The sequence below is a fragment of the Rhinopithecus roxellana genome, chromosome 15 (genome assembly GCF_007565055.1).
Source record: "Rhinopithecus roxellana isolate Shanxi Qingling chromosome 15, ASM756505v1, whole genome shotgun sequence".
Classification (NCBI taxonomy): Eukaryota; Metazoa; Chordata; class Mammalia; order Primates; family Cercopithecidae; genus Rhinopithecus; species Rhinopithecus roxellana.
This window is the reverse complement of record NC_044563.1, coordinates 88,865,890-88,888,271: the sequence shown is the minus strand read 5'-3', so window position 1 is coordinate 88,888,271 and position 22,382 is coordinate 88,865,890. Positions and strand designations below refer to the sequence as shown.

The 22,382-nt window shown below is 44.5% G+C and overlaps 1 protein-coding gene across 4 annotated transcripts in view; it reads left to right on the top strand.

The window, feature by feature from the left end:
• The first annotated feature begins 1,214 nt into the window (after nucleotides 1-1,214).
• The window catches only part of SCUBE2 (signal peptide, CUB domain and EGF like domain containing 2), a 74,093-nt gene continuing 52,925 nt past the window's right edge, over nucleotides 1,215-22,382 (top strand). For all 4 annotated transcript variants that reach the window (XM_030918725.1, XM_030918724.1, XM_030918723.1 and 1 more), the window contains exons 1-4: nucleotides 1,215-1,466; nucleotides 3,003-3,125; nucleotides 13,385-13,510; nucleotides 17,815-17,949. In XM_030918725.1, coding sequence (XP_030774585.1) covers nucleotides 1,343-1,466; nucleotides 3,003-3,125; nucleotides 13,385-13,510; nucleotides 17,815-17,949 — 508 coding nt within the window. In that variant the 5' untranslated portion in view covers nucleotides 1,215-1,342. The remainder of the gene's footprint in view (nucleotides 1,467-3,002; nucleotides 3,126-13,384; nucleotides 13,511-17,814; nucleotides 17,950-22,382) is intronic.

The window sequence follows — 22,382 nt, the reverse complement described above, 5'->3', positions numbered from 1 at the left end:
GGCAAACGATGGGTGCTGAGGGTGCAGAGGCTGGGAGCTCTGGGCTGTGGATAGGCCCCAAGAAGACACAAGTGTTTTTGTGCATGAGCTAGGTGGGGATTTTTTGGTGACATCTATTTTTATTTTCTGATCTCCAAAGGAATGGTATTTGTGTGTGTGCGTGCACGTGCACGCCTGCATGTACACATATGTGTATGTATATATTCACAGGAGAAAATTGAATAAATACGGAAAAGCTCAGTGAAGAACATTACTATCCCTGAGTGTGATGTTTGGTTGCCTCTCGAAATTGTTACTATATTTTTTCCTGGAGTGATATTGAGTGTACTGGGCTCCAGCCTTCCGTGGCGTGGGTGATATGAGAAGACCCTGTGTGTACCTGTTCCCTTGCAAGGACTGTCTTGCATGGAGGGCCAGGTGTCAGGCATTGCCTGTATTTGCAACTGGCCAGACCTGATGTTTATGAGTTCAGGTGATCATAAATGCCACCTATACTCCGGGCAAAGTCAGGGCTGTCTGTTGTCCCTGGTGGCTCACCTTTGACCCCTAGTCCCCTTCCCCTTAGGCTGCCCTGAGAGATACATAAGTAGCTTGCAGGGATTCTAGACCCAGCGTGCCCCACAGTGGGACAAGTGGACCAGTGCCCTCGGGGCTGTGGAATGGAGGATCCGAGAGGGCCTGGGGTTTGGGCAGTGTGGAGAAGGGTGCAGAGGGTGTGCTGGGGTGGGCAGAGAAGCCAGGGTCACCTTCTCCATTCAAACAGCTGTTTTGCCGAATTGGAAGTCACCCCTACTCCCTTCTACTCCCACCTCCCACATGGAAAGCCCCAAGATAGCTTTGGTGTTTGGGGACTGTAGGGAACATTCTCTGGGCGCCCTCCGCCCGAATATTTCAATCTAGAAAGGCTGTTTGTCCTCACAAGAGGGCCTGGGTCGAGCTGTAGGACACTGGAACAGGCAGGGCACCGAGGGCTCCGAGCGCTGGAGCGGAGCCGGGCTGCTGGGGGCAGCGGGCTGGGTGCCTGGGCTGCGCGGGGCGCGGGGCACTGTGCTGCCGGCCCCGCCTGGCAGATAGCAGCGCTTGGGCCACCGCGGCCGCGCCCCCTCCGCCCGGGGCCGGGGAGGGGACGGGAGGAGGCCGGGCGGGGCGGCACTGCCCCCGCCTGCACCTCCCGCCCCGGCCCGGGAAGGACCGTGTGAAAATGAGGCCGGGGCTCGGGGGGCGGGCTGGGCCGGGCCGGGGGTGGCGGCGGCAGCGGGCAGGGCGCCCGCACACACCTCCCTGCGCCGCCGCCGCCACCGCCCGCACTCCGCCGCCTCTGCCCGCAGCCGCTGAGCCATCCATGGGGGTCGCGGGCTGTAACCGTCCCGGGGTGGGCCGGGCGGTGTTGCTGCTGCTGCTGCCACCACTGCTGCTGGCGGGGGCCGTCCCGCCGGGCCGGCGCCGTGCCGCTGGGCCGCCGGAGGGTGAGTGTCCGGCCGCGGGGGCGCACCTGGCACAGTGGGCAGGGCCGGGAAGGGTGTCTAGGTCCCCGGCGGGGTCCAGAGCCGGGCGCGCGGGGCCCGAGGCTGGCGGCTACAGCTCCGCGGGGGCCTCCGCTCCCCCGGGGACCTCACCCCCCGGCCTGGCCAAGGCGCCACGACCGCTGGGGCCCTGAGTCCTGCGGCCCGGCCTCGGATCCAGAGCTGCTGACAGTTCCAGCCCGGTCCGGACGCCTCCAGAGCGCCTGCTAGTCAGACCGTCACCGGCGAGCAGGCAGGAGGGTGCTGACCCGGGCCTCGGGGTCCCACGACTCAGTGTAGGCGGGGAAACTGAGGGCCGGGCTGGGCACATCGGCGAGGCGGTGGCAGCTTTGCCCTTTCTTTCTTTGGGGGCCAGGAAGTTCTGCTGCTGGCTTCGGGGTGGGCTCCAGAGACTTTTCTATCAGTGGCAGCGCCTGTTCTCATCTGGGAATTACCCTGAAGCAGCAACAAGCCTAGGTTTTCAGCAGAGAACTCTGGTTTCCAGAGAGGACTCTTGACGTGCTGTGCTAACTGGACTTGCAATACTTTCAAAATGCTTTTGTTTTTAATTAACATCCCGGAGTAGTGTCAACCCAGGAAACACTTCTGCCAAGGCGGGTTTCCAGGTTGAGACGATGGGCAGGGGTGGGAGTGCGGGGGGCTGGCCGTGGGGACACCATCCCCGCTTCGCAGAATCTGAGAGCCTGGGATGACGTCTGCTCCGATCCCGGGGCAGGCTTCCCCCAGATACTCCAAACCAGCGGGGTACAATCTTTTGGCTTCCCTGGGCCACAATGGAAGAAGGCCACACATAAAATATACTAACACAAACGATAGCTGATGAGCAAAACAAACAAACAAAAAAGTCATAATGTTTTAAGAAAGTTTACGAATTTGCGTTGGGCCGCGTTCAAAGCTGTCCTGGGCTGCATGTAGCCCACAAGCTGTGTTGGACAAGCTTGCTCTAAGCCCTGAGAAAGCTGACAGACAGCTGCTTGGCTTTCAGAGTTTTTCTGTCCATTTGGTCCTTTCCTCCTTTAGCAGACATGTATGTACTGTTGCCTACTCACGTGCCAGGTACTGCGCTGGCTTGGCATATGGGGCACAGATGCAGTCTGTTGTCAAGACATTGTCTAGTGGAGAGAGAGGAAGGAAAACATTAACAACCCTGCCTGAAGTGTGCCATGCAAAGCCATACATATACTAGCACCGGTGAGGGCACCTACACTGGGGTCATGGCAGGCTTCCTGGAGGAGGTGTATTTGAGCTAAGTCCTGAAGGCCAGTAGGTGATGGTGGGGGTAATTTCACATAGAGGGTACAGGCTGTTCCTGGAAACGGGGGCCCAGAAACAGTATGGTTTATCCCAGGGATCCCAAGCAGTTGTAGCTTGTGAGGAGTGAAGTGGGGTGGGCTGGTGGGGATGATGCCAGACAGGGCCGAGGCCAGATCACACATGGCCTGGGAGCCTGTACCAGGTGTCGGCTGTGCTCTTTTGCAGATGTAGATGAGTGTGCCCAAGGGCTAGATGACTGCCATGCCAACGCCCTGTGTCAGAACACACCCACCTCCTACAAGTGCTCCTGCAAGCCTGGCTACCAAGGGGAAGGCAGGGAGTGTGAGGGTAAGTGCCTTGGGGACCATGTGGGGGGACTGCAGGGAAGCTCCTACCTCCTTAGCTCTTGCAGTGGCCACTTAACGTTGGTAAAAGTGCTGCCCCTCCTCTCCCTTTCCCCCAGCCCCTGAATCACATCACCTGCTCTCTGAAATGCTTTTCAGATCTTGGACTGGAAACATTAGGTCTTCCCCAGAGTTGCTCACACAGTTTTATCTGGCTCTGAAATGTCCTTTTGTCTAGCTTCTGGAAAAGAAAAGAGATGTGTTAGTATCTTTGGGTCCCACTCGGTTTTGGGGCAGAAAGTAAACAGCTATGCTGATCAGGAGAACCCTACCTGCCAGAGTAGGGCTGATCCTGCACCTCCCTGGGGCAGTTTGTACCTTTGCCCTGAAGTCTGAGTGCTAGAGTCCTGCCCTTCCCTGCCAGCTCAGGAGGCTCCATCCTGTCTATGGCTTTGGCCACAATGTTTGGCATTGCGACATGCCAAGCTTCAGAGTACACCAAGGGCCTTCCTTGTTTGGAGTTACAGGTTCACTCTGGAGAGATGTGTGCAGAGAGACATTTTAGCCCATAGAGCTGCAGGTCTGAGAACCTGTAGTTTGGACTCTGCCATTTTATATTCTGGACTAGAATCATGAACTGTGAAGTTCAGAACTGGCCAGAGAGTAGACACTTGAGGCTGTTCCTGGAGATGGAAATCATGACACATTGGAGCTGACTGGGCTGTTCAGGTAGCTCTGGGCCAATCCTATTACTCATTTTACAGATGGGGACACTGAGGGCCAGAGGACTTGTGTCCACGATCACACTATTCGCCTGCAAGTGAAAGAAAGTCAGGTCTTCACCCCCAGCTCTGAACCCAGCCCCATGTTTCTCATATTTACTCAGCCTGCTGCTGTCCCTCTTTGGATGGGTGAGAAATCCCACTGTCTATAGTCATCCCGTGCAGGAAGAAGTTAGATGAGGAGCACTGAACTCATCTCTGAGTATCCCTCCTTGCTCCTGGACTCAACCTTGACAAGTATGTTGGTGGCCCCTTCCTCTTCGAGAGGTTTTAAACTCTTTAGAACTTGGGCTTAACTCCCATGGGAATTGATCTTTTGAATACTTGCAGGATCTAAAGCTACATAATGAGTAAGAAAGTTCCTTCCTAGTCTCTTTCCACTTTGAAAAACATTAACTTCTTTAGATAAGGAGGAAAACTTTTTTGAGACAGAGCTTTGCTCTTGTCGCCCAGGCTGGAGTGCAATGGTGCAATCTCGGCTCACTGAAGCCTCCTTATCCCTGGCCAGGAGTGCAAGACCAAGCGATTCTCCTGCCTCAGCCTCCCAAGTAGCTGGTATTACAGGCACCCGCCACCGTGTCCAGCTAATTTTTGTATTTTTAGGAGAGACGGGGTTTCACCATGTTGGCCAGGCTGGTCTCAAACTCCTGACCTCAGGTAATCCACTGGCCTCGGCCTCCCAAAGTGCTGGGATTATAGGCATGAACCACAATGCCCACCTAGAGGAGGAAAACTTTTAATGAGTGTCTATTCTAGTGCCATTTAATGGCCTAGTGTTCAGACCCTGATGTTTCAAATCAATCTGTTTCATACTGTGGCCTCTGAGTAATAAAGATTCTAAATATTGGAATGGTGTGTAATGCCCAGCAGTGCCTGGTATGTGGTAGACACTCAATAAACATTCTTATTTTTGAATAAGTGATTGTGTAAGATGGGCTCAGTCACTAGCACCTTGACACAAAGCCTTTTCCAACAAATAGACAAACCCGCAAATGAAATATCTAGATACAGAATATACAGATGACCAAACAGGTAAGTGACTGTCAGATGCTTTTGCAGTGTTGTAGCAATGATCTGATCCTCCCTACCCACTCATCTCCTTGTCTTAGCATAGCTGAGACAAGAGATGGGATTTTAAAAATGAACTTTGTTACAAAGGAAGGGAAGACCAAAAGAAAATATAGATAGCAAATATGAGTAACAGGTAGGATTATGACAGGCAAGTTTTGATCTGGTGACATCCCTTAGGAAATCATTCAGGGAGCTCCCCTTTGTGCATGAGGAGTGAGGCTCCCGCCGCTCCCATCAGAGAAGGTATGCTCCTGGTCAGGTGCATAGCAAGTGGGATTGGGGATCCATCCATGAAGTAGTGCTCTCTCTCTCTCTCTCTCTCTGTCTCTTCCCCATCCCCCGCCCCATTTCATGGGAGGCCAAAAGGCTATCTCTCCCCAAAACATTTATCTGCTGATTCCTCCATACCACATACTCTTGGTATTAAATATTCTATTTGCTGTACTGTAATTCACAATTACATTACAGTGCCATTTAATGGCCTAGTGTTCAGACCCTGATGTCTGAACCCATTTCATGGGAGGCCAAAAGGCTGTCTCTCCCCAAAACATTTATCTGCTGATTCCTCCATACCACATACTCTTGGTATTAAATATTCTATTTGCTGTACTGTAATTCACCCATGTTGGCACCCTGCTTTGGAAAAAAATATTCACTTCTTTACTATGTGGATAACTCACGTCCTCCAGTTGCTGTGTGCTCTCTGGTGGCACAAAACCATGCCACTAACTTTATTTAGATCAAGTACACTTTTAGTAAATGATGTTAAATGACAATTGGCAAGAGTTTCCTTACTCTTGGCTTTTGAGTTTGATATATTTCAAATGAAATTGAATTGCTAACAGTTTATAGTTAATTGTTAAAAGTCTATTATTTAGTTTAAAATAACTAATGATTGGCATTGTGCCATATATATATATTTATTTATTTTAAAATGATATGTGATTGTTATAAAAAGTCAAATAATATAAAATGTGTAAAATAAAAAATTAAAGAGCCTCCCATCCATTTATCCACAGATAGTCATTGTTAACAGTGAGCATACATCCTTTGTACTGTCATTTTGAACCCAAACCCTAGAAGAATTTGATCTTTTGAATATTTGTGGTATTTACAATACTAGTAAGTAAGGATGTCCCTCTTTTTTTTTTTTTTTCTTTTTTTTTTAAGATGGAGTCTTGCTCTGTCACCCAGGCTGGAGTGCAGTGGCGCAATCTTGGCTTACTACACTACAACCTCCACCTCCCGGGTTCAAGCAATTCCCTGCCTCAACCTCCCTAGTAGCTGGAATTACAGGCATGCACCACCATGCCCGGCTAATTCTTGTATTTATTAGAGATGGGGTTTCACCATGTTGGCCAGGCTGATCTCAAACTCCTGACCTCAGATAATCCACCCACCTAGGCCTCCCAGCTGGGATTACAGGCGTGAGCCACCGCGCCCGGCCAGAGTGTCCCTCTTAGTTGGATTTCTTGGTATAGGAGTACAGAAATGGAAATTTTCTCCCAAGAAGGAAAAGGAGAGGAAATGAGGATTGTAAGGATTCAAAGATGTAGATATACAAAGACGTAACTTCTTTATCCATTTCTTGGCCTATTAATTTGTAAGCCTCTTGGGACCAACCTATGGTATCATTTGGGTTGTGATTATTGCCAGCTTCACTACTCATATTTAAGTTTAGGGATGAGGACCAGGTTTACTCAGAGTAGCTAGAATTTTATCCTCCATAAAGTTTTCTTCTGCCAAAATGTTGGAGAAATGTGTGAGCCCTGAATAAGTGGGTTTAAAAATAATGTGATTCAGACGTTGCTTTAGATGATCTTTTATTCTAAATGATCTTTGCTTATTTGCTTATTTATTATATGGTTCTTACTTCACAGTTTGAGGAATTGAATTGGCTCATGCTTGTAATCCTAGCACTTTGGGCAGCTGAGGCAGGAGGATACCTTGAACTCAAGAGTTTAAGACCAGCCTGGGCAACATAGTGAGACCTTCTCTCTACTAAAAGTCAAAATAATTAGCTGCGTGTAGTGGTGCATGCCTGTAGTACCAGCTACTCCAGAGGCTGAGGTGGGAGGATCACTTGAGCCCAGGAAGTGGAGGTTGCGGTGAGCTGTGATTGCTCCACTGCACTCCAGCCTGGGCAACAGAGCAAGACCCTCTGTCTTAAAAAAAAAAAGAAGAAGAAAGAGATTGAATCAAGTTTAACAGGGATGAATCTAAAGTTGGCCTTTGTATAAGATGCTGTATTTTTCTTTTCTTTCCTTTTTTAATTTTTGAGACAGAATCTCTCTTTGTCACCCAGGCTGGGGTATAGTGGTGTGATCTTGGCTCACTGCAACCTCCGCCTCCCAGGTTCAAGCGATTCTCCTGCCTCAGCCTCCTGAGTAGCTGAGACTACAGGCACCCGCCACCACGCCCGGCTAATTTTTTGTATTTTTAGTAAAGACGGGTTTCACTGTGTCAGCCACAATGGTCTCTATCTCCTGACTTTGTGATCCGCCTGCCTTGGCCTCCCAAAGTTCTGGGATTACAGGCATGAACCAGCGCACCCAGCCTGTATTTTTATTTTTTAAAAACTTTTCATTTGGAAATAATTTTAGATTTCAGAAAAGTTGCAAAAATAGTGCAGAGTCCATATGTGTATATATAGGCCCTTCATTCATCTTACCCTAATGTTAGCAACTTACATAACTATAGTACAATTATCAAAACCAGGAAATCAACACTTGCACAATGCTATTAAGTAAACTACAAACTTTATTCAAATTTCACCATTTTTCCCTACCATTCTTTTTCTGTTTCAGAATCCAAGTAAAGTCCCACATTAGATTTAGCAGTTGTGTCCCTTTTTTCCCCTAGTCTGTGACAGTTCCTCAGTCTTTCCTGACATTGACATTTTTGATGAGTACTGCTCACTTCATTTGTGTTATGTCATTATAAGAATTGATATGAGACCAGGTGCAGTGGCTCATGCTTGTAATCCAAACGCTTTGAGATGCCAAGTGGGGAGGCTTACATGAGGCTAGGAGTGTGAGACAAGCCTGGGCAACATAGCGAGATGTCTGTCTCTAAAAAAAAAAAAAAAATTGCTGGTGTAGTGGTGTGTGCCTGTAGTCCCTGCTACTCAGGAGGCCGAGGCAGGAGGATCACTTGAGCCCAGGAGTTTGCAGTGAGCTATGATGGAACCACTGCACTCCAGCCTGGGTGACAAAATGAGACACTGTCTCAAAAAACAATAATTGATATAAGAGAATGTCTTGTATTTTTTCATGATAAAACTGAGGTGATGAATTTTTGCCCTGGCTGCTGCAGAGGTGCTGTTGTGTCCTTTTCAGCGTAGCATATCATGGGCACATGATGTCAACATGCCCCATTCCTGATGATGTTAATCTTGATTGCCTGAGCAAGATGGTATTTACTGGGTTTCTCTGCTGCAAAATTACTTTTTTTTTTTTTTTTTTTTTTTTTTTTTGCCCTTTGCAATAGATACATTTCTTAGGGGAGATATTTTGAGGCCAATATCCTGTTTCTCCTCAAGTCTTCATCTACTGATGTTAGCATCCAACTGTGGATTTTGCTTGCAATAATTATTACTGTGATGTGTGTCTCCTGGTAATTTTGCATTTCTTGAATTCCTTAAACATCTATTAATTGAAATTCTTCTGTAAGGAAGATCTCTCCCTCTTCCCCACTTATTTATTAATTTATACCACTATGTACTCATGCATATTTACTTTATTACATCTATATTTATTTTTGGCTCAAATTGTTTGCTTTAGCCATTGGAAGCTCCCCCCCACATTGTCAACTGTGTCATTTTGACATCCCTTTTTTGAGGACTTCCTAACTTTCTGGTACCACAGTATGCTCATCTTATAGCTTCTCCTGCCTAGGCCTGGAATCAACCACTTCTCCAAGGAACTCTGACTCCTTTTACTGGGAAGTGGTCTATAGAAACCAAGATCTGGATGCTTGGTGTTGTCATTGCTACTGGGGTGTCATCATTCCTAGCTGGGAAATACATGTATGCATACTCACCCACACATACACATATATCTATATTTATTCCTTTTATTTATTCATCTGTATACATATTAAAAACAATTAGTTACACTGATACTTTGGATTCCAAACCAGTACCACAAGATTCATTCTATTCTGTCTTCGCTTATTTGTAACTTTCTCCAACAGTGAGAAATCTGGCGCTCATTATCTGTAATGTGTTTACCTCTTTGTTCAGTCCTAATTCACAGGTAAGGTATTCACAGAATTACGAGTCCATAACCCTGTGAGTAAAGCAGATTTGCTAACTAGAGTACAATATTTACTAGAGTATATAGCATGCAGCTATTTTTGCTTTTAGCCTTAAAGCATCCAAGTAAGGTGTTGTTTTTCACAGTGTTATTTAGGGCAATACTTTTCTTCCCCATCCCCTTCAGTATGGTTATGGTATTGGTTTATAATACATTAGGTTCATTTGTTTCTTTTTGTATTCCATTTTTATTCACTTCCATCCCCTCCTTCCATGCATTTCCCTTATTCCTTAAACATCTATTAATTGTATGTATACAATTAATTGTATACATATTAATCTATGTGTATGTATGTATACGTTACTTGTATGTATTAATTGTATACAATCTATGTGTATGTATGTTACTTGTATGTATTGTATGTATTAATAAACATACAATTAATACATACAAGTAATGTATACATACATACACATAGATTATATGTATGTATGTATGCATGCATGTATGTAAAACATCACCATGGTTCCAAGAGTCAAAAATATACCAAAAGGTATACTCAGAGAAGTGTCGCTCCCTTCTTATTCCTGTTCCCCTCCTCATTCTTTCCACCCTTTTCCCGTGCCCTGTGGGTCACCAACCTCTATAGTTTCTGGTTTTTCCTTTCTACATTTATTTTGCACTGTAAGCAGATAAATGTATACTTTCTTTTTAACAACTTTACTGAGGTGTAATTAACATATTATAATATTCACCAATTTTAATTGTTCAAGTCAGTGATTTTTAGTAAATCAGCTGAATTGTGCAACCATCACCATAATACAAATATTTTCCTCATCTCAGTAGTATTCCTCATGTTCCTGTACAGCAAATCCTCATTTCCAGTCCCAACCTCAAGCAACCAGTAATCTACTCTCTGTGTCTGTATATTTGCCTTTTCTGGGCATTTCATGTAAGTGGAATCGTACAATACGTTATCTTCTGTGTTGGATTCTGTCACTTAGCAAAATGCTTTTGAGGTTTGTCCATGTGGTAGCTTATATCAGCGTTTCATTCATTTTTATCATTGAATAGTATTCTATTGAATGAATATACCTTCCCCCCCCCCTCCATTTATCAGCTAATAGGCATTTTGGTTTTTTCTACTCTGGGGCTATTATAAATAATACTGCTGTGAACACTTGCATGAAAGTCTTTGTATAGACATATATTTTCATTTCTTCTGGGTATATATCTAGGAGTGGGATTGCTGGGTATTTGTGTTTAACTTTTTAAGAAACTGCCAAAGAGATAATTTCTTAGATATCACACCAAAGCCACATACAACAAAAGAAAAAATAAACAAATTGGACTTCATGAAAATTTTAAAGTTTTGTACATCAAAAGACAATATCAACAGAATATAAAGGCAACTCACAGAATAGGTGAAAATATTTGCAAATCATATATATTATAAGGGATTAATATCCAGAATATGTAGAGAATTCTTAATGTTCAACACTAAAAATCAAATAACCCAATTAAGAAATGGGCAAAGTATTTGAACAGACATTTCAGCTAAGACGATATGCAAATGGACAACAAGCCCATGAAAAGATGTTCAACATCTCTAATGATTAGGGAAATGCAAATCAAAACTACAAATGGGAGATACTATTCATATCCATTAGGATGGTTACTATCAAAAAAATAGAAAATAATAAATGTTGGTGAGGATGTGGAAAAATTGGAAGCTTTGTGCACTATTGGTGGGAATGTAAGATGGTGTAGCCACTGTGGAAAACAGTGTGGAAGTTCCTTAAAAAATTAAAAATAAAATTAACATAGGACCCAGCAATTCCCCTTCTGGGTATATACCCAAGAGTGGAAAGCAGGGTCTTGAGGAGATGTTTGTATGCCCATGCTCGCAGCATTATTCACAGTGACCAAGAGGTGGAAGCAACCCAAGTGTCCATTGACAGATGAGTAGATAAGCAAAATGTGTTATGTACAAAATAATGGTTTTGGTTTTTATGTTTTGAGATGGGATCTTGCTATGTTGCTCAGGCTAGTCTCAAACTCCTGGGCTCAAGTGATCCTCTCATGTCAGCCTCCCAAGTGGCTGAGATTACAGACATGATAGAATGGAATATTGGCCTTAAAAAAGGAAATCCTGTCACATGCTACAACATGGTGGAATCTTGAGAACATTATGCTAAGTGAAGCAAGCCAGTCACAAAAAGACAAATACTGTTTGATTCTACATATACGAGATACTTAGAGTAGTCAAAATCATAGTCAGAAAGTAGAATGGTGGTTGTCGGGGCCTGAGGGAAGAGAGGGAAGAAGAAATGAGGAGTTATTGTTAAATGGGCATAGAGTTTCAATTCAGATAAAAAGAGTTAGGGAGATGAATGGTGGTGATGGTTTCACAACATTATGATTGTTTTAATTGTATCCAACTGTACATTTACAGAAAGAAAAGATACTGCCAAACTGTTGTCCAAAGTGGCTATGCCATTTTACATACCCATCAACATCCTGTCAACAATGTGTTCCCATTTCTCCACATCCTTGTCAACATTTGTTATTGTCTGTCTTTTTAATTATTACCATTCTAGTGAATGTGAAATGGTATCTCATTGTGGTTTTAATTTGCATTTCCCTAATAACTAATGGCATTGAGCATTTTTTCATGTGCTTATTGGCCATTTGCATATCATCATAGCTGAGATGTCTATTCGAATATTTTGCCCATTTTAAAATTAGGCTGTTTATCTTCTTATTGAGTTGTAAGAGTTCTTTTTCAGTTCTTCATAAGGTATGTGATTTGCAAATATTTTCTACCAATCTGTGGCTTGTCTTCATTTTCTTAATGATACCGTTTGAAGAGCAAAAGTTCTTAATTTTGATAAACTCCAGTTTATTAATTTAAAACATTATGATTGTGTATTTCATATTATATCAAAAAAATTTTAACCTCATCCAATGTCCTAAAGATTTTTCTCTTTTTCTCCTTTTTTTTTTGAGATAGAGTCTTGCTCTGTCACCCAGGCTGGAGGACAGTGGTGCGATCTTGGCTCACTGCAGTCTCAGTGTCCTGGGTTCAGGCAGTCCTCCTGCCTCAGCCTCTCAAGCAGCTGGGACTACAGGCATGCACCACCACACCCGGCTAATTTTGTTTATTTTTTGTAGAGATGGGGGGTCTCACTGTGTTGCCCAGGCCAGCAACTCCTGGGCTCAATTGATCCTCCTGGCTTAGGCTCCCAAAGTGCACCCAAACATCATGCCCAGCCATCCCAATATGTTAAAGAGTTTTCTCACATATTTTTTCTGAAAAGCTTTATATTGTTAATGCTTACATTTGGATCCCTGATCCATTTTGAGTTGATTTTTGTGTATGGGATAAGATAAGGGTCTAAAATCATCTTTTTGAATATGGATATCCAATTAGCCCAGTGCCATTTGTTGAAAAGGCAAGCATTTATCCCAATGTATTACCTTAGTACTTTTGTTTAAAATCAAGTGGCCACAAGTAGAAGGATTTATTTGTGGACTCTCAGTTCTGTTCCATTGATCTATATATCTGTCTTTATGCCTGTACCATGCTGTCTTGATAACTGTAGGTTTATAGTAAGTTAAAGTCCCCCAAATTTGTTTGCCTTTTTCAAAATTGTTTTTGCTCTTCTGAGTCTTCTGTATTTCCATATAAATTTTACGATAAGCTTGTCAAGTTCTGCAAAAAAGTATCCTGAAATTGTGTGTGTTTTATATCTTATTTCTTACATGAAGATAACATATTACAGATACTCTTTTAATTTTTATTTTTTTCATTTAATAGTATATCCTAGAAATTACTCCAAATCAGTTCATAGAGATCTCCCTCATTCTCTCTCTCTCTTTTTTTTTAAATAGCTGCATGGTAGTCCATGGAGTAGAGGTACCATAATTTATTAAACTATTCTTCTATGTATGGAAACTTAGTTTGTTTCCAGTATTTTGTCATTAGAAATAACACTGCAGTGAATAACCTTGTGCATACTTGTTTTCCTATTGTTAGAGATGTATTTTCAGGTAGATTCCTGGAAGTGGAATGGCTGGTTAAAAGGTAAGTGCATATGTTTTCACATCAAAGAAATAGCACCTGTCTGGTTTACTTCTGTTTTATTCCTCAGACATCGATGAATGTGGAAATGAGCTCAATGGAGGCTGTGTCCATGACTGTTTGAATATTCCAGGCAATTATCGTTGCACTTGTTTTGATGGCTTCATGTTGGCTCATGATGGTCATAATTGTCTTGGTAAGGAAGGCATTTGGAAATGGCAATTCTCCTTCACTCTCCCACCCCTTGCTTTCCCTTGGTGAAGACCTCCTCGTGAAGACAAAAACAGGCTCAGAGCCTTGTGTTTTCTGCTTCCTTGGAAGTCAGACTCCGTGATAGAAAATGAGGTAAAATGTTTTAGTTTTATGTGATCATTCATAACATAAATCTTCTGTTAGTCCAAGGAGATGGGTGACATTGTCATTACTATTTATTGACTTTCTAGCATTGACTTGTCACCTTTTAAGATCTTTGGTCTTGTGTTGAGAGTCCTGACTTATAACCAGTTTTTTCAATGTTGTAAGTGTTTCTATTTTAGAATTTGGAAAAACTCCTTGTCCTGAAGACTCCAAATGTGTGCTGGGGTTACAGCCAGCTAGACCCCCCTTTTTTTCTTGAAAAAGAGAGAAACTAAAACAGAAATCTTCCATGAACATCTTCCTAGTATTCCACAAAACAGAAACATCTGTTGGAGTTTTAGTCCCTGAGTTAGAGACTACGAAGAGTGTTGTTTACATTCATTCCTTATGCCAGGAATAAAACAGAACTTAGAAGCAACTAGCAACTGCATGGGGTTGAGTGCTGGATAGTCTTAGAGGATGCAGCACTCCTGGCAGGTAGGTATTTGTGGTTTGCTTCTTAAGGCTGGTATTAGTTGTACAGGAGAACATCACGGGAAAATATGGCATCAGCGTCCTTTGACACTCACGACCCTTCATATAGATAACCTGCTGAGCTCTACTTGGCCAACTAAGGAGCAGCGGAGCCAGGCCCTGGCTCTGCGGGGACAGCGATTTGGACACCCCCTTATAGTGTGGTAGGAATGGCCCTTTGATTAAATGCTTTGAGATATGCATAAAAGGAACTAGAAAAAGTCCGGGCAGAACTTGTGTGTTGCGTGTTGGGGCTCTGGAGTGGAGGAGAGGTTATTTCTATTTGGGACTTAACCCTCATATGACCTTTATCCCACATCAGTGTCACCTGGAGTTCCATCCTGATGGACTCTGTTATTCCCTGTCCGTGCCCTGTGTGAGAGATCAGGCTTTGGGTGACACATCATGTGAGTTTCCAAGCCTGCAGCTGTCAGTAAGACTTGATTGCAGGTGAGGGAACCAGTAACCTTCTAGGCAGTGAGTACCACAAAAAGGCATATTTGAAAGACAATCATAAGAGCAGGAATCAATATTAATTAAAAACTCAGACAAATGAAATCACTTTCAGTGTGTGATTTGTTGGGAGGCATACCACATGAGTTGCTTTTTTTTTTTTTCCTCCATTTTCAGGGGGAAATTTCCCTTTGATTTGTCAACGAGGGTATTTGGAGGATGCATATCTGATGGCAGACTTCGTCATTACTGTGGTGCCGTAATCCACAGCCCGGGGTCGGGGAGAAGGATGAGGTTCCTAAGAGCAAGAAACATCCAGGGGCTAGGAATCTGGGCCAGGGTGATGGGCGGCTCTGAGTATTGGCCTGCTTGGAAACCCTGAAGGCAGAGTCTTTTCTTTCCTTTGCCAATAACACAGATATTATTAACACAGAGTATCTCCATTTCCCCTCTGTGGGATCTCTTTGTGGACTCGGTAGCAAGGATCTGCCTTGCGGAGAGACGTTGAGCATCTACTGAGTATTTCTGAAGGGGGTAAGGACTCTTTAAAAGGAAGGCACAAGAAAATGAAGTACATTTAGAAGAGTAGGACCAGCACACGTAGACACTTCCCCACCATTCAGACTTGAAAGGGCTGACCCAGTTTGTGGCAAGAAAGAAGCTCAGAGCCCTCACGTCTCCTGAGTTCTCTGGGATGACCGCTTCAATCTCCTCAGCCTCCTAACCGCACATTAGCCACAAATATATTAGCTAGAAGACACAAGGTACAAATACCACTTAGCTTTGGCACTAAACACAGAGCACTTCAAGATCCTGAATGCCTGCAAGTCTGAAAAACGAAAGGCAGCTCTTCTATACAGCTCACCCCATCTGCATTCGGTTTCTATTTTTGAAGTGTCTGGGATCTCATCATAGCTATTTGGCTTTGTAACAGTGGTTCTTAACCCTGGCCGCACACTGGAATCACCTGAGAAGCTTAAAAAACACCATCACCTAGACTTCATCCAAGACTGGCTCTGTCACTATCTCTGGAGGTGGCATCCAGGCATCAGGGTTCTGACACATAGCCAGGGTTGAGAACCACTGTTTTATGGTCTGGAGAAGCTCACCAGCTTAGTGATAGATATCTTCGTACATGGACACACACTTTTGTATTTATCCAACCAGAGAGCATCAGCCAGCTAAATGACACACTTCTGATTGCTTTGGAGAAAAGAAATTGGGGGTTAAACGTGGGATGGGGGTGTGGCAGCTCAGAGGGGAGCACACCTTTACTCGCAGCCAATCCAGGAGTTGGTGTTCAGGGAGACTGACCTCTCCTACTCACCTTGAGTCTTGCTGTGGAACACCTAAGCCAGGTGTGTTCCAGCACAGCTCATCCTCTGGAATGTGCTTCCTTCACCCTTTGGCATAGACAAGGGCAAGTTTGTTAGGCTTCAGGGGATGGCTTGAGTCCCATCAGTTTAGTCAGACATCTGCTCAGTAGTGTGGGAGGACGGATGACTATAAGATCTGAAGCTTGAAACCAGATAACAGATATTTAAATGTGAGGTGTTTTTATTATTATTATTATTATTATTATTATGGATACGCACAGGAGCTAGTGATTGGCACATGAGAAATTAGACTGGAGAAAATAAATTGCTTTTATATCAGCCTTTGAGACTTTATTGTCTGAAACTTTTCTGGAAGTTTCTCTTCTTTGACTCGGGTGATGCTATCCTCTCCTGCTTGTTTGTTCACGCATTGAATAGTTAATGAGCACCTGCTGTCTTCCAGGGCTGTGCTAATTGAAACAAAAATCTCTGTCCTCAAGGAGTTTGCAATCTAGTAGAGGTAGATGAGTAAAGGATTTTGAGGCTGCAAGTCAGTAAGTGTATCAATATAGCTGTGCACAGGGTATCACAGGCAGAGTGGGAGGAAGGTCCCCTAAGGCTACCCTGACAGTGTGGCAGAAGGCTTCCTCCCTCCCTACCTCTCTGCTGGCTCCTTCCCTAGAGGCTCTTAGGACTCCTGCCATCTCCTCTGCCTCCTCCCTGTGCTAGCTGTGGCTGTTGCAGATGCATGTGTGAAGCTAGACTCCCAGACTGCCCATTCTTCCCCTCCCTCTGTCCTGCTCTCAGCCGCCGCCTTGTATTTCTCAAAGTGAAAGGCCAGACTCTCTCCCCTACTCTAGTGGTTCTCAGCTGCTTCCCAAACTAAGTAGGCACTTCTTTGCCTGGTATTCAGGATCCCGCAGTGTGACCACAGTCTGTCCTCCCAACTGTATCTCCTGTAACCTCTCTCCATGTGCCCTATGCTCCAGCCAAATGGGCTGACCTACTGGTATCTGAATGTTCTCCATGCCTCCCAGCCTTTGTGCTACTGCTCACGCTGTCTTCCACCTATAATTGCTTCTCTCCTGATTTATAATTGGACAATTCTAAGCGCCCATCTTTTATTAGCTTATCCTTGATTCATCCTGATACCTCAGGACCAGATGTGATTTCTTTCCTTTGTACCAGCTTTTACCTTATATCAGAATCATTTGTATATTTGTCTCTTGCTGAAGAGCATGCTCCTAGAGAGGATTTTTTTTTTTTTTTTTTTAGATGGAGTTTCACTCTGAGGCCCATGCTGGAGTGCAGTGGTATGATCTCGGTTCACTGCAACCTCCACCTGCCGGGTTCAAGTGATTCTCCTGCCTCAGCCTCCCAAATAGCTGGGATTACAGGCATATGCCACCATGCCCAGCTAATTTTTGTGTTTTTAATAGAGATGGGGTTTCACCATGTTGGCCAGGCTGGTCTTGAATTCCTGACCTCAGGTGATCCACCTGCTTCAGCCTCCCAAAGTGCTGGGATTATAGGCGTGAGCCACCACACCTGGCCAAGGGAAGGAGTTTTATCTTCCTTATCTATATTTTGCTGTCTCCTCTAGCACCATGCTTTGGAAAGAGAAGGTTCAACAAATATTTACTGAGCTAATTGATCCATGTGGTGGTCCTGGCCAAGTGAGCCCCAGACCCATAAGGACTGGGTAATTGTCTGTGGAACTGGCTTTGATTCAGAAAGCTTCTGTGGTGCAGGGACATGAAGAGGGACCTCATCTTTGCTTAGCAGGGCCCCTGAGCTGCTGGGTGAGGTGGGGCATTTGAAACAGTCATCAAAGCAGAGGCTAATCCCTCTCTCCCTCCAGATGTGGATGAGTGCCTGGAGAACAATGGCGGCTGCCAGCACACCTGTGTCAACGTTATGGGGAGCTATGAGTGCTGCTGCAAGGAGGGGTTTTTCCTGAGTGACAATCAGCACACCTGCATTCACCGTTCAGAAGGTACCTCTGCCCCGCTGTGGATGGGGGCGGAGTCACATCTGAGACCCTCTCCCTTGGCGCACATGCACACACACTGACTCTAGCGGGGAAGCACAGGGTATAGAAAGTCTGGAGGCCTGAGTCTAGATGCCACTGCTGGCTAACCGTGGGCAAGTTATTCAAACTTCAACTTCCTCACCTGGCAAAACAGGTGCACTGGACTGGGTGAGCTCTGAGGTCCTTTCAAACTCTCACATTCTCTGATTCTAATCTTTACATAGAATACATTTCAAATATGACTAGATGTCTCAGGAGCGATATAGAGGATGATCTGCCAAGTTTTTCAAAAAGGTGCTGAAAACCACAGCACCAGTATGAGCCTGCTCCCTGCTCTGGGTGGGTAGAGAGGAGGCTGGATCCTTCCCATGCAGACTTTCAATGAAGTGCCCTGTTTCCAGCCCCAAGGTAGATCTGGCCCTTCCATGTTTTGCATATCTGAGCTCCGAGGGGCAGAAGGTCTCCTTCCCTGGATTCTCCGTGCTGTGGTTTCCTTCACCTATGTCACCATTTACCATTCCTCTGTAAATTTGCCAGAAACTCTTCTCTTCTGATGTCCTTCTTTTCATTCTCTTTGCTTTGAGTTTATACCTTTTTTCATTCTTCTGTTACTTAGTTGATTCTTGAGAGGAAGATGCATTAAGTACATGTGGCCAATCAGGTATTTTTAACGAATGTCATCCTTTTAACTCTTCACTGCTCTTTCTTAAGTTGAAGAGTCACATTTTGGTGGCTGTGTTTCTCTTGGAGTTGCATCTGCCTATTTTTAGGGGAAGAACCCTAAATACTAGCCTATTAACCCCTTTGGCCATGTGCTGCTTAGTCTTTCCCATTACTTAAGAATGAGGTCATTTTAAGTTCTTCTACTGTTTAATCACAAATTTGTAGATTGTTTTAATCCTGGTCTTGGTAACTTTTCAAGGGTTTCTTTATGGAAGATGATTTTTGTCTCATTTTCCAAGGATGGTGGCTCACATCTTATACCTAACTGGAATACCTGTTTGGGTACTAAGAAAAATCATCAGAGGAATCCCCAGGGGCCAATGGATTTGATGGTTATCATCACCCGGAGTCTGCTCATTCTCAGCGTTTGGGGCAGGGAAGTCACACACACTGGCTTTGATCAGGCATATTTCTTATCTTGTGCCAGGTGTGGCCCTTAATAAAGTAGCAGTTGGGTTTCATTTTCCTGCCAGGTTCTCTGGGGTCATTGGTGTGCCCTGCACTCTTGTCCGATGCAGGCCAAATTCGAGGTGGGAATGAATTAGGAGGCCAGTGGCACAGAGTGATCCAAATCTCAGGGCATCTCTCCTTTTGATTGCTCCCAGCTGCTTCCTGGGAAGTCACTTTGGCTTCTTCTGTAGGTGGCTGGGGAGGGATGTGGGACGTGCAGGTTAAAGCCATCGCTTAAGCCCTCGCAGTCTGGGTCCCACCTAGTTACAAAGCAGCTGGTAGCGATTAAGATCACCCCTTATCCTTGCACTTCCAGAGCCCTGGCTCAGTCCTGCAAACCCCTGGACTCTTAGAGACACAGGCTCCTCATAACAGAAGCAAATACAAATGCAATTCCTTTCTGCAAACTGTGTTTTCTAAATTTTCTACAATTCAGACATTCTTGGATCCCCTGAAGAGTATTTAAAGTGAACACTTTTGTCTGGAACTAAAACCAAAATCCAAGAATTTGAGTTGTGGTCTGGAAGTGTTCTCTGTGATTTTCTGTTGTGTTTCAACCTGACTGCTTGGCAAATTCATGGGAGTGTCAGCCAACGGATTATAGCAATTGGTAACGGAGAACCTTTGCATCCTAGCATTTTGATTCTTCAAATAGAACAGCCTGTAAAAAGTTTTCTTCTAGGATTTTCTCTCTGATGTGCACATTAAACTATGCAACTGTAGGCTTAAAAAACCACAGTGGATACCTTAAAAGTGATTGAAAGAAGGCAACACAGGAAGCTAGTATTTTCTATTGCTGTTGTTTTTAATAATTATTTACAAAATGTTCTTTAATATAGGGCATCGTAATCATTGACTCTCAGGGAAAGCTCAAGATATTGATTTTTTTTTATCCTTAGAGACTCCAAAGCTGTGATAAAGAGACTGTGTGTTTTCACCCATATAATGAGGGTAGGCTGGAGAGAAACACATCACCCCCGGCCTGCCTTTATTCCTATTCATGGGTGCTCAGGCTCTCAGAATGAGAGCTCCTCTTTTGTTTTGTGTGTTCTGAGAATATTTAGATGGTGTACTGATGCCTTTTCAGGGCGACGGGGAAGGTGTCAGGGTGGCAAAGTGGAGGCTGTGCTTTCGGCAGGGCCTGTTACCCGTTTTAGGTCACACTTTCCTCCCAGTTCACATGGCATATTTTTACTGGGTTTCCAGAAATAATCTTCAGTGGAGCCCTGATCTTGGGGTGCACCAGAATGGGGGATTTCCAATGTTTCTGAGCTGTTTCCCTTATGGTGAACAAACCGTCCTGGACGTGACAACCAGGCCAGTTTTGGAAAGAGCTAGGGCCATTTGCTGGGCTGCCTAGTTTGGAACAAATTAATGTGCTCTCCCAGCAGTGGTCTTGCTTTAAGTCAGGGTGCTATGAAAGGCTTTGAGATCACCTCTTGAAAAGCCATCAGCAATTCCAGAGCCATTTAAAGTCTCTGTTACCGCTTGGTAACTTCAGGTGTAGCTTGATGTGGTAGGACATCAGGTGGCAGCTTCTCTGTGTATCACAATGGCATCTGGCACACAGGCATTCTTATGAAATATTTCTGTGTAGGTGAATTACTCTGAGGCAGTAAAGGTCACTTTGTAAATGTCTTAACGGTCTTGTAAACAGAGTGAAAAAGCAGCAGCAGCTGGCCTGTTTGGGGGTGTACTTTCCAGGTGTTCCTGCCCCCATTTCTTGGGCACTATTATATTTACACCTGAGCACTGGTTATTCCCCATGCTTTGCTGACCCAAGGACAAACACAATGCTTTCTGGGCCTCTTCAGAAAGACAGGACACTGCTTCTAGAGGCAGCTGTCACCTCCCACGCCATCTCAGTACTGGGGAGCAAATCACATCTTCGGAAATTACCAGTCAGAGCAAGAGAAAGTTTTCCACCAATCCAGTGCAAGTCTCTTTCTGTGTTAATTGACAGCCACCCTTGGCATGGATGAATGAATCCCAGCAACCAGCAGACTCAGTGCTGGAGTGCAGACAGCTCATAACTGTCAGGCAAAAGAGCAAGAGGATTTTAAGAGAGACTCTTGAAAGTATGGGATATATTAACTCTTGCACTGTCTTTTGGAATAGGAATGGCATCTGTTTGTATTAAAACAATTGTTCCAGTTAAGCACAGTTTGACAGCTCTGGCATGGGAGCTGGAGAGATAACTTTGACTTCATCAGAATCTGTTGGCTAAAGTTTTAGGGGCATAATATAGAAGAGTGTTGGATTCTAGAGAAGTGAAAGCAACCTTTTTGTACTCGTGTTGAAACCAGTGCCTTTCTAGTATTAGAGTGTCTCGTCAGTAGAGAGCCAATGACAACCAAGTCCCTACTCTCAGAGATGTTTTAGAGTTACATTGCACAAATGCAAAGAAGCAACATAGGAACAGGTAATTAATAATGCAGTATAAACTGAGCAGATGTCTTGAAAATACTCTAGGGTATGAAAAGAATTCCTTCAGGATGCTGGCAGAAGAATTGGTTTTGAGATGAGGCAGAATGCTGGTAAACCACACGGGCAGTTACCTTGCTAGTGCCCCTCATGTAGATGTATGCCGGGCCCTGCGGGAACAGAAGCAGGTGTTCCCTGCCCACCATCGTACTACAAGGTTGAGCTAATCGAAATTTACTGTATACCTCAAAAGAATTGTACAGCAGCTACCACACACATGAGCACACTCCCTCCTTCTCTCTCTGTCTCCTCTCTCCCTTGCTCTGTTCTTGTTGCTGTTGCTGTGTGATGCTGTCTGTCAGAGGCTTACGTCCTGAGGGAAGGACCAAGGGAGTGGCTGAGGGTGGTCACAGAAGACAGATCCCTGGGCATGTGACCCATATGAGGATGCCAAATGCCGCAGTCACACTCACCTCTGAAGGGCAGGATTGGTGGGGGTAGAGAGGGGCGTTGAAATGTTTTGAAAATTATCTTCAAGAGTATGTGAAAAATTGAGAATCTTGATCATTCTATCTGCACATTTCTTAGGAGGATTCTCCTTTTCTCTTTACATTCTTGATCAGCTCTTGGGTAAAGACATGGCAGAGATAAGAGCATGAGTACCAGTTCCTAGGGTCAGCAGGCTCTGATCCTGCACCCAATAAAGAGCTCCAGTGTATTGGGAAGGCTCCCATCTTGTTAGGAGAGTTGAGACATCATATCTCTTGGGTGACAGAAGAAATTTTTCATGTCTATTAATT